This window comes from Sinohyriopsis cumingii, chromosome 4 (genome assembly GCF_028554795.1).
Source record: "Sinohyriopsis cumingii isolate HCF-2022 chromosome 4, ASM2855479v2, whole genome shotgun sequence".
Classification (NCBI taxonomy): Eukaryota; Metazoa; Mollusca; class Bivalvia; order Unionida; family Unionidae; genus Sinohyriopsis; species Sinohyriopsis cumingii.
Genome location: NC_142964.1, coordinates 126,739,448 through 126,752,612, shown reverse-complemented (window position 1 = coordinate 126,752,612; position 13,165 = coordinate 126,739,448). Strand labels below are relative to the sequence as shown.

Here is a 13,165-nt window from a genome sequence, read left to right as displayed (position 1 = left end):
CAGGTGCGCTTGATTCATAAATTATGAGACGGAAGTTATGTAAGAGCGAATTGCTAAACAGTGGAATAGATGTAAAAACCGTGTGAAACTTGCTATGAATGCTGATCGTTCCATTGTGATGAAGCACAAAGTTATATAGACTGTGGTTAAGGAAAAGAAACTAGAACCAATACTGCTAGTGCATATGCGTCTCCAATTCGCATATGCACCTTTCTTTTTTTTCTTTGCTGGGCATTGTGCGACATATTACGTATCTTATTAATGAAGGTTTTGGTAGTCTTTTGTCGTTGACTTTTGTTATATTAAATCCTGATTAATATCCAAACGATAAGATGAAGACAATTGTACTTAATAACGGACACTGACTCACATTAAATTTTTTTAACACCGATCAGCACTTTGCTGAAAGGAAATATCTTATCGAAGGAAGATACCAGAAATTGAATTATCAGCACGAGAAGATGTACGGTTTATCCGAATACTTTTTAAAAAAACAAAATATAATTCCAGCTATAAACTGGAAACAAAGACAATGAAAAATCTGAATGACCTAGATTATGCCTACGCCATCTTAACTGCGGTTACTTCCGGTCTTTCCGTGATTGGAGGACTTTGTATCTGTTTCCTTTTCTACCTGTACAAAGATATCCGGACTCCAGGGAGGAAACTCCTTATGTTTCTGGCACTGGCAGATGTTGCCACTGCACTAGGAAACCTGCTTGGTGTCGTTTGGTATTTTTACAGGGACTCGCCCTTAATTAACAAGAATATGGACTATTGCAAGTTTCAGAGCGCGTGGACGATTTACTTCAGTAATGTTAGCTTCGCCTGGACAGTAATAATGGGAGTGTGTCTACTACAGGGTGTTGTCATGCAGAACCCCGGGTTTTCACCCACATATATGAAGCTGTTTCATATCGTCAGCTGGATACCGCCAGGTAACTTACTGTATCGTGATAATTATACAAAAAATAATTTAACAATTCTATTTTAGGAATTTCTCATTTCAACTTGAATGTTGACTGTCTGCTCTATGAAGTGTATTTATTCAAGTGTAAAATATCGTCTCTGTTACTCTGTAAAAAATGAAGTAACGTCTGACCCTTTGGCAAAATGACCATACCAATAATGACTCATACGCTGGATATGCTTTAGAGCTGACTGCATACGAAGGATACGCTTTGGAGTCGAATGCATACGTAGGATACGCTTTAGAGTCGAATGCATACGAAGGATACGCTTTAGAGTCGAATGCATACGTATGATACGCTTTAGAGTCAAATGCATACGAAGGATACGCTTTAGAGTCGAATGCATACGAAGGCTACGCTTTAGAGTTAAGAGTGCCATCTTATTTATGTCTCAGCTTTAATGAAGCTCAGACGAGACACATTTAAATTTCACTTTCGTCAAGCATAAGCTTATTCTGCATTTACCCGTACTACCGTACTAGGATGAAATATGGATTAAGGTGACGTTAATAACAGTAATTTTAAACCATCTTAAACTTGTTGCTAATTCACATAAACGTTTTCTTTTGTACAGGAAGCCTATCTTGTAGTTGTGATCCTCCATATACTATCAATTCGGACTGAGCGCTTCTTTTCTCTCGACTGCGCCCATTTACTACATCGCCAGTGCAGTTATATCCAATAGCAGGTTTATGAAATTTAGAGCGACTATCAGATCGCCCAATAGCAGGTTTATGAAATTTAGAGCGACTATCAGATCGCCCAATAGCAGGTTTATGAAATTTAGAGCGACTATCTGATCGCCCAGTGGTAGGTTTATGAAATTTAGAGCGACTAAATAGATCGCCCAATAGTAGGTTTATGAAATTGGAGTGACTACCAGATCGGTTTTTTTGGGATTGTGTCAGCTCTGGTCTATGGTGTACTAAAAGGGTCAAAACTACCGAAACCGTTCCAACGATTCTCAAGTATCGTTGCAACGTTACATTTTTTCAGTGCACTGGCAATTTAATATACTGTTGCAACTATATTCCCACTGTGTGACGGATTTGTTTTCTTTTCTGCAGCGTCATATTTAATCGTTACAACAGTTGATATTATCGTCGCATCGGTCATGTCACCACTGCAACGGTAATTTATATCGTCTCTACTTTAGAATTACCATATTAACTATAAAATACACCGTTGCAACAACAACAGAAATATTCCACGGCACCGATACTTGATTTTCGCTTCAACCTTAGGTGAACATCATTGCGGAGGTATGCAGATACCGTTGAAACGACAACAGTGTTTAAAATACTGTTGCAACAGTAGGTCTCATTATTGCAAAGGCAAACTTCACCTTTGAATAATAATAAAAAAAAATAGTTCTGAATCGGTAATTGCATAGCTTTGCATCGGTTATTGCATAACTTTGCACCTGTAATTATTTACCATTGCAATGGCATCGGCATATTGTACCCTTTTAATCCAAGCTGCACTGTATCAAAATGGTCATAACATTGGATACCATTGCGACGCTATACAAGTATCGTTACAACACATCCGATTACCATTTCAACGCTAAATTTTGGCAATATAACGGTAAATAGACACATATTGAACGTTGTTTAAGTGAAGGTTATCAAACTAAAACAAAGGAATAATAAAACGAATGTGATTTTAGAAGGGCTCACATATTTTCTATTTAAAAGTGAAGATTTAAGTTGGGAGAGAGAGAAAAAATATTATCTCTGACAAACTAATATTTTTTCTAATGTTTAATGCAAAGTATATAATCTAAGAGGCAACTCTGTAATTTATTAACTTACAAAATGGTACAAGTGTATTTATGTTTCTAAAAGCTGAAAATGCAATGATATAATTTTGTTTACTTTGTGTGCTAGTTATAACTCAAAATTTCAGATAAAAACGAAACTTGTTTTATTAAAAATTGCGCTCATCAATCAACGGTTTTATTCCTTTTGTGTCATGTATGTGTCAAGATGTGTATATTGGATTTGTCTTTTTACTGATGCAATTTAAAGTTACTTTCAAAATATTATTTTATTATTATTCAATTTTTATTACAGCACCGATTTTCACCATTTGTAAATCTCTTCCATGTTGGTTATAAAGGGCATACTTTGTGACTGGAGTCTTAGTTTCGTGAATCAATAGCGAGTCGCACATATTCAGAAAGGGCTTAAACGCCAATCCCTGTGTAATTCTAGTTAGTCCCAGGTATGATTCAGTATCATCACGCGGGGCATATTTTTACACCGTTCGTTCGTCCGGCCGTCTGTACTTTAACCATATCTCTTAAAACTCTTGGAGGAAATTCACACAGGATTGAGTGCTGCTGCCTTTGGGGCAACCATTTGAAGCTGTGTAAGCGGAAGACATTCTTGGCTCCAACCCCCGGAAAATCAAATGGGGTATAAAGGTCAGGCTACAAAATAATATCAGTTACCATAGTTACCATGCAGTCGTCAAATATTTTCTGAGTAAACTTTACAGCTAAAGTTATATCAGAAAAACACGTTATATATTTAGCAGATTTTCCATTATGATCCCTGGTCACTCGCTATCTAATGGTCGGGGCGAACATGGGGTGAGATATGGAGGTTGGATTGGAATATGCAATAAAAATCGTGTTAATTTTCAATGGCGCGATTTTGCAGTCACTCAAGTCTGGACGTGCGATTAACGATAGAAGGAGAATTTCGTTCACTCTGAAACACGCTGTAATAACCATGTGGGTGGCAATGGTCTTCAGATGTTGTATATTTCGTATTGAATAAATACAATCAATGATAACGCTTACTCCTTAACGGAAGCATACGTTTTTCAACAGAAATATACTAAGCAAATTGGAAATAAATATCAAATCACAGTCAGGCTCAGTACTGTTTGCCATGTGAGCAATATGAGGTACACTTGGATCTCTTCTGTGATAACAATATTTAGATTGCATCATTTTTCTGGAAAATGATAATTATGAATGTTTTAGTGCTTGAATGCTGAAATTTGAAGTGATTCCATTTTGTCTGATATAAGGCGACAAGCTGCATCTGTATTCCAATGTATGCACTTATATTGACAATTATAAATTTTGTATAGTTAAGGTTGAGATTTTCACCACTGTTTCTTTTTCTTCGTAAAATGTATAACTATATACTCTTGACGTGTCCAATCGTTTCTCTATAGCAAGACATTTTGCTATTTAATAGACCCCTTGTTACTCTACTGTCTGCAGGTATCGTCGTAATTGTTGCTCTGAGTATGGACGTTTTGGGGTACGACCAGGCTCTGGACCAGGCAAGCTGGTGTTGGATTGACCCCCGGGTTCCAAATGCCCTGTTCTGGCAATTCCTCACCGGAAAGTTCTGGGAAATCCTTGCCTACATCACAACTGTCATCCTGTACCTGACGGTCACGTGCTACCTCTGGAAACGGGTGAGTACAGACAATATTTGTCATCAGATTGTAGTTTCCTCTTTATGAACGATGATGGCTTGCATTAAAATTATAATACAACAATGCTCTCGGCTTATTCACGGCCTAAGTACTTATAGGTGACGATATGGCAAGTAAGGAACATGGGGGACCGGTCACTTTGGATGTTCTAGACATTTAACGTCTGAGGAAAATGAAAGAGGTATGTTATTTTTATTTCGTGCAAAATTCAAATCAGTTCAACTCATAATAGCTAAAATTCGAGTAATGATAGTTATGTCTTAAGTTTTCCTAGAAAATGCAAAGAAAACCATATTAAAAAATTAAATTATATTAAGAATTTTGTTGTTTTTACAATATTAGTGCCAGATGAATTTTTAGTTCTATTCTCAGCTGTTTTGCTCTTCAACTGAACTGTTTGAGAAACGCGAAAGCGGTATTTCTACACTTCGTCAAAACAAGGTAATTGGTTATAAATTCGCCGAAAACTTCCTGTTCTTTTTCTGTTAAATGGGAATTACTTTCTTTTAAACAGCAGCAGTGGATTGTTGTTGTGAAGATTACGATAATAGGCGAATAGTGTCTATACTTGTAAAGAAAAGAAGGAACCACAATGGGAAAAGAGGGATGAGGGTAAATATCGCCCACACAATATATTTTTAGCAATATTCTATAAACGTTTAAAGGAAAAATGTCTCAGACAATTAAATAGATCTGAATTTATGAAGAAATAAAAATGTTTTCGATCAAAACGCAAAATGTTTTCAACAAGTACGACATATTAGACTTTCAAAGTTGCAGTGAAACAGAGCAATATGACGCAACTTCATCGTAAAATGATTTCGACGTCATATTTCAAGGTACGTGTGTGTCTGTCCGTGTGTGAGTTAACAGAGGAAAGAATATACCAACGACGCAGACGGCTTTTACCACAAGTTGATCGCCATGATTGACGCTCAATCAGATACGCCTGGCTAAGCAACACACTCTAGTTTTATATAAAGTAACTCTATGGTATTCGCGCGGACAACCTGCAAGCTTAAAAAGTTCCTGTTTGGGGGGTGGGGTGGGGTGGAGTTGTTGTTTTTCAAACCAATTATATATACTGAGACAAATTGTTTGGAACTATTTAGATACATTAGCTGGTCAACGTAGAGATAAAAAGAATCTCAAATGGGTAATGATTTAATATTGAATTTATAAAACGAGTTTAATAATGTCCAGCTCTTGCGAGTTTCATAAATTTAATATTAAATCATTACCAATTTGAGATTTTTTTTATCACATAGCTTTTATTTCAGTGGAAATTTTTTCGATGGAAAGAAGAACGAATAATTTCGTTCATTCCGACAGACTTTGCACCTTTCATTTGTTGTGCGCAAAAAAAATGTCCCAAACAAAGTTAAACTAGTATTAACATTTAAAAGTAGATTATACTTTTCTTACAATCTATATGTCAAATAACAAGCGTCCTTCCTAATAAACAGAACATTTTGCACAAACAAAATGATTTTTCAACACAGAACGTCCGATTCGCGTGATGTCGCATTATTTGATGCAGTATCCTATTAGACTACAGTGGTCGATCCATGTTTACGTATACGCAAAGTCTACCGATTATGTGATAATATCCAAAATTGGATAGTAAATCGACAGAGAACTGAAGCGCTTACTTTAGCAGTGATGTGCAGAGTAGACACCGTGCAAAAACGACGCATCTCCGGAAATGAAGATCTAACAACGAAGTGCTTGAATGAAAATGGACAATTTTACGTTTTGCAACGACTAATGCTAACATATTTTATGAAGAATTTTACTAAGTTCAAATTACAGTCAAGACATATATTAAAATTACCGAGCAAGTAATCACCACCAACATAAAGGGGCCAAGTATTTAGAACTATTTGTTACATTCGTATCATATATACATGTCCGCCAAGCTGGTCAACGCAGGGATATCAACAAATGGATAGTAAATCGTCAGACCGCAGAGGCGCTTACGTCACGAGATGGTGCAAGGTGCGGAAATTTGGGGAAAATTGTAATGGCTTCCTCCATAGCAAACTAAAGCTTTTATTATTTCTTCCTTAACACGTAACAATTCACTTTACCTATTCAAATATACAAACTTCTTCCACTCATACGTGTGATTTAAAGCTTTAGACTAATGCAAAAAAAAAAAAAATATATTTTAAGACCTAAGAACTTAGTCCTTCCTTCAGCAGTCGCTATTTAAGAATGTGATTAGGTTAAGATTCCAAGTTTGCGCAAAATTTAACTTTCTTACACGTATGTTATGTGATTAAAGTTACTCCATTGCAGTGAATTCTTACTAAAATTGGGATTTACTTAATCTCCTATGATCCAAAAGTAAATGTTCTATCAGTGTAGCTGGTAATGTTATCGTATTTATAAGTGAGACTCACTCTGTGCCCACTTAAATCCACGGAATTTGCAAAAATGCTATAAAAATAGCCGAAATTCGTTATATTTGCCCAATCCTTATTTTGACAAACGAACGTTCCCACATCTGTGGAAATTTAAGTACTTTAGTTTAAATTTATCTAGACGAAATTTAAAGAAATTCTGATATGAAACACTTTTAAATTTCATCTTAACCATTAGGTCCACGTTTGTTTTCTAAAACTGTATGTTCACTCGGAGCGCATTGTTTCATTCGAACTCTGTGTTAAACACATAGAGCTAGATATCCCCAAAACAGGTTACAGATGGAATGCTGAGATGGGCTCCTTTACGCCATGTTAGGGAAGTCCCAAATATGAACCTCAGGTCGCGGAACATTTTCTTCAGCACATAAGAAATAACTAAATGCGTCCTAGAAAGGGACATTTTATCTCTATAGTCTAAATGCAAGACGGCAGCACTATATCCGTATATTGCTGAGAGTGACCTATATAGTACTGGGTCGTAAAAAGCATACATTTGACTCTCGATTACTTACAAATTAATTTGTTTCGTAAAATGTTTGGTTAAGTATTACAGAAAGTTTCCAAATGCGGAATGGACCTTTAAGGAAGATAACTGCCTGAGGCATACTTCTAAGACGACAAAAACAGTAGATTTTTTTTTAAAATCCTTACCCCGGCCATCACAAACCCTGAACGTCCACATTTTACAGAACATATGGTAAACAATAAAAATTAAATGAAAAAGAATACACGAAATAAAATCTAGGTCTGTCCATATTTGTGTTATTCTTGAGACTTGGGAGCTTTCTAAAATGTACCATATGACTACATGCATCTATATCTAAGAGGTCACAAGCTGTGATGTGTGTGTGTGTGTGTGTGTGATTTGGATTTTTAACGTAGCTTTAACAATTTTTCAGTCATATCGCTACGATGACTGCAGTGTGGCAGTTTATAGTGATGTCTAGCACTGGGGCATCAGGCCGCTTTGTTGTTGTTGTTGTTGTTGTGGGGTTTAACGCCATTTTTCAGCACACGATAGGCTATACATGGCGGCCAGTATTAATGGTGGAGGAAGAACCCGGGAAAACCCCGGAAAGAACCACCGACCCACGAGAAGCTACTGGCAAGCTTTCTCACATACCCACATTGGCTGAACATCAGGCCGCAGACATGCAGCATGATGTCCCACCCAGTAACGTTATCCTGACATCAGGCCGACCAGTCCTAACACTAACCTCTTAATGCTGAGCACCAAGCGAGGCAGCTGTTAGTACCATTTTTGTAATTCTTTGGTATGACTCAGTCGGGGATCGAACCCACGACCTCCCGCATCCGAGGCAGACGCTCTAACCACAAAGCCACCGGAGCGGTCCAAGCTGTGATAAGAACAAAGAAATCATTTACCAACTATTTTTAATGTGTAAGTACTTATTGTCTTCGTAATTTGGTCAAGAGATTCTTTAGGAAATGTAATGGCGCTAATTTACATCATATGACGTCAATGTAAGTGGCTATTCCCTTTTAACCGGTAGCTACGTTGTTACGAAGAGGTCGGGTTTCATCAGGCGCCATCTGTTACGATTATTTTTCGCCTTGAGCTTTATATTCCTCTTTTCAATCTGTGTAACAAAGATATGAATGCATTTACATCCCAAAGGAGGGTGATGGAAGACGTAACAATAACAGCGTTATGTTACTAAAGAGAGTGATGCTTAACAATTGACAGGAAAGAAACGGGCATTTTACATCAGTTTCTTTCTGTCAATTTGGTCAACTTGGTCAGAGTCACTCAGGTCCTCTGACAATAAATTATTATTATTATTATTATTACGTCGTTCCAGCTATTTGAGATGCATTTACAAGTACACTGAAAAATAAGAATCCAGTGCAGGGGTGCACAACCTTTTTCGTCCATGGGCCAGATTGCATTTTCTAGGACCACTCGAGGGCCGAAAACACGAATTTCTTACTGTTCATGTGCCAGATTTTTGTGTTGTTTTAATTTGCCCCGAGGGCCGGACAGAACACGTTCGCAGGCCGGATCCGGGTTGTGCACCCCTGATCTAATGGGACTGATTACGATCACTGGTAAGTGCAAAGTTATGCATTGACAGAACTGAAGCATTCCTAATGAACTTGAGATAAACAAAAAGCAACTTATAATGCAAAAGTCGAATAAACTGAGAGATGTATGGAAAACGAAGGTCCTATCACAAAGATCCACTTGGCGATGGAGGTTCGTGTTCGTGTCCCGATTGCTCAAACATCGTACATACCCACCCACCCTAACAATTATTTTACTTCTACACTTTTCTGTGCTGCATGGCCCTTTTGATGCCCATACGTTTACCATTCGTAGATTAGTCAAACGATTCCCACTTCTCATTTTCTCAAACATAAACCTTTCTTTCAAAGCTTTGTAGTAACTATGGTCATATATAAAGCATACGCATAACATATACTAGTAAGAAAGTATTTTAAAAAATCATCCAACATTGATTAGATCTCATTTTGTCTAACAAATACGAGAACTGTTTTTCTTGTCCATTGTTAATCTGATGACACAACCAGAATACTGCTGCTTTTTTTTGCAGTCCAAACCAGGAGACAGACAAGGTACAAGAAAATCCCGAACAGCTGTGATCCATGAAGCTAACAAGAAGTTGACATTTGTCCCTCTGGTCTTCATTATTTTAAGAATCTGGGGGACACTGCGATTCCTTTTAGGGTCTTTTGCCCATGAATATGCAAATTCCACAGCTGGTAATTGGATAGTTCCGCTACAGGTAATTGCACTGGTTATGCCAATTCATACCTTCTGACCATTTTGAATGCATGCAATTTACTAATGTTAATAGTATGTATGGTCCATACAAACACTCATATACAAGACGTTTCAGATTCATACAACTGTCCACAATTTTTTTTTCTTTACCAGATTTTACATTTTAAACAAATATTTGACTGTATAATAGCTGAATTTTTTTAACCACCATGTCCTGAATTGAGTGATAACAAAATGGGTTTTTCTTACAGGTTACTGTAAAAAAAATACTGCAATGTCGTATCTAAATTAATTTTGTTACATCACGCTTTTCCTTTCGTGTGATTCGCGCTGCTGTCATCAAGAAGAATGGTCTAACAAAACAACAGAGCAAGTCTCTCTAACATGATCCTACAATACGGTCATGAAGATTCTATTCATTTAATGACGTCAGTCATATAATTTGAGAATATCTAGCCTCAAGTTTTCAACTATAAAATGTTTCTATCACCGACCTCATATCTGATAGCGATGGCAACCAGATTTCCTTGGCTGGGGCGTAATAACTGAAGTATTATGGGGCCCCGGGTGGCTGAATATTCTAAAGGGCTCGCCTTTACCGATCACTGCCATCTCACCTCTGCTTGTGTGGGTTCGAGTTTTGGGTTTGGTTAATGTAGGTATGCAAGAATTGTAGCAAGCAGCTTCCCATGGGTCGCTGGATCTAACACCGGAATCTTCCTCTTCCAGTTATACTGGCCGCCAAGTTTATCCTATCTCTCGCGAGAAATATCGCTACCCCCCCCCCGCAAAAAAACCCAACAATAATTCAAATGACATGAACTGACATTCATGTTGTAATCGTTTTTCAGGCCACTTCTGGTACGTATCGGACATTCCCCTTCACCCTAACCATGACCAACAAGCAAAATAACTAAATTAACTAAGCTAAAATATATGTCTCTAACTTTTTCAAGCCTTTCAACCTTCCCTATTTCCGATTTCTCTTTTTCTTCCTTAAAGTCAAATAATAAATTTAAAAAAACATTAAGCGTTTCGTCCTACTAAATACGTTTAAGAATAGTGCTAACGATTATATACACAAATTATCTCCTTACTTTCAGGGTATTGGCGACAGTGCTCAGGGATTCGCAAATTTCGTGTTCTATTGCATATCCACAGAGAAAATTCGTCGCCGTCTTCTGTCAATGTGCATGCCGTCAAAGAGACGTAAAGAGACCGCAACGCTAGAGTTACAGTCAAGAAGCGTCAAAAGATCAGCAGTCTGCGCTAGTTCCCCAAACGATATAAACCGGACAATAACTGAGCAACATTAAACTACACTGGACTGCCCATCCTTCAATTCCAGCTTGTACAAGACGTTGCCATGTTTAGTGACTAACGTCCTTGCAACAAGAGTAAACGTTTGACGTTTGTGATTTATTAAACTTTACTATAATTTACTAAATCTTCACATCTGAAAGCAGCCGTGACCCTTTAACGTGGATGAACCGACATTTGTATTGACTTCTCTCTCATAGTGGATATTTGTTTTCTTTCTTTAATTCAGTCTTATTGATATATCCTTCTATACAAAATAATTAAAGCCGTGCGAAATTAAACTAAAAAATTACATCGCACATGTTGGACAAAGACGCTTAATAGAACGACGTGGCCTGACAATTACGTTTATCAAAAAAAACACAAACAGTTTAACCAATTTTTCTAGGAGACGCTTGATATTTCGGTCTGAAATTCACATCCAACTGACATTTTTCAAAGAAAGAACTGACAAAGATGTCATATTTGATATATCAGACAGTGGAGTACATTAGGTGTGTACATAAGATAATAAACCCATGTAAAGTTGGGATCTTGGAGCAAGTTCACTACGTAACTTCTGCCAACTGATTATCACACTAAGACATTTAGAAAAGAATCATGCCAGCAATGAGTACTCACAAGAGTGAATCTCAAAAGAATCATGCCAGCAATGAGTACTCACAAGAGTGAATCTCAAAAGAATAGTGCCAGCAATGAATACTCACAAGAGTGCATTTCAAAAGGATCATGCCAGCAATGAGTACTCACAAGAGTGAATCTCAAAAGAATAGTGCCAGCAATGAATACTCACAAGAGTGCATTTCAAAAGGATCATGTCAGCAATGAGTACTTGCAGCAGTGCATTCAAAAGAATCGTGCCAGCCATGAGTACTCACAAAAGTGCATCTCAAAAGAATCCTGCCAGCAATGATTATTTGTACTATACATTTTAAGTGGAATTACAGCAAAAATGTATATATCACAGAGAGAGAAAAAGAGTAATGAGCATTGAGTGATGCAATTTCCAACAAAATATTTACACAAAAATATAGTACATTCTTTGACAAAGACCTCACTGTGATGGATAATTAAAAACACAAAAATAGCTAAAATGGCAAGTGAAAAGGCATATATCAGTTTATAGAATTACTGGCTTCTCAAATTTTTCAAAGGGCTAAACTAAATTTAGTCTAAAACTAAGGTAGTACCATTGTATGATGATTACCATGCGGATGTGAAAAACTGAACTGGTTGAGAATGTAAATAAATTGATATTAAGTAGGTATTTCCTCGTTACTCTTTATACCAAATGTAATTTTTGTCATATGATGTCAAGGAACTATTAATGAATGAATATTTACATCGATAACATTGTTTGGTCACATGCGAGTCTTGACTCGACTTCCTTTCAAATTAGAGGAATGCTCGTTATTACAAGTCGAAGATAATTTTGGTGTAATGATGGTCATAATACTAGCTGGTTACAAATTGTGTTATGACAATTCCTGTGAGATGTTCTTATCACTTCATGACTCAATGTCACATGATTATGTGACATTTCTTCATTCACTTACAGAAAGTTTGGAAATCATCATACCATTTGGTTTTTGTAGCAACTAAATCATGCTGACACCATCATGTACACAAAAACTTATCTAATATATGGTTTTAACTGGTGATTTAGTTCCTGTAGGTCTGGCATGTTCAATGCATTTTCCTCTGCAAAAACACTCATTAAGAAACCAGTTACAACTGCAGCTTTTCCTTCACGAGTGCTGGTATTTCCTTCTTTATCTCCCAAGTCACCTATTGTTACTGCATCATTTGCTTTTCGACTGTAGTGAGAGGGCTAGGTGCTTCCAGACAAATTTTGTCAACTCTTGGAACTATTTTATAACACAGGCCTGCACAAGATTTCCAAAAGAAAGAAACTGTCAGGGAACATATACCCATCCCACTATTTTTAACTATTCAAATTAATGTATTGAATAGATGAAAAAGTGACAGAGGCAAAAGACAGAATGTATTAGAAGAGATGAAAACATGTAGAAGACACAAGATGTAAGATGCGCTCATACAAAATGTAAAAAGTGATATTGGTTAATTAATGGCATATTATGATATAATGGAAATAGCTGATGATGAAATATTCAAATGTAAGCATTCAAGGTCAATACATTTTTATCATTATGTAGTGTATATGTATTGCAAAGCAAAAGTACAGTATGTCCATG

The 13,165-nt window shown here is 36.8% G+C and overlaps 1 protein-coding gene across 1 annotated transcript; it reads left to right on the top strand.

The window, feature by feature from the left end:
* The first annotated feature begins 395 nt into the window (after positions 1-395).
* On the top strand, positions 396-12,907 carry LOC149802064 (G protein-coupled receptor 157-like). Its single transcript, XM_089954378.1, has 4 exons — positions 396-938; positions 4,213-4,412; positions 9,439-9,630; positions 10,733-12,907. The coding sequence occupies exons 1-4, from the start codon at positions 533-535 to the stop codon at positions 10,943-10,945; spliced, it is 1,011 nt and encodes a 336-aa protein (XP_089810504.1). The 5' UTR covers positions 396-532; the 3' UTR covers positions 10,946-12,907.
* Positions 12,908-13,165: the final 258 nt, after the last annotated feature.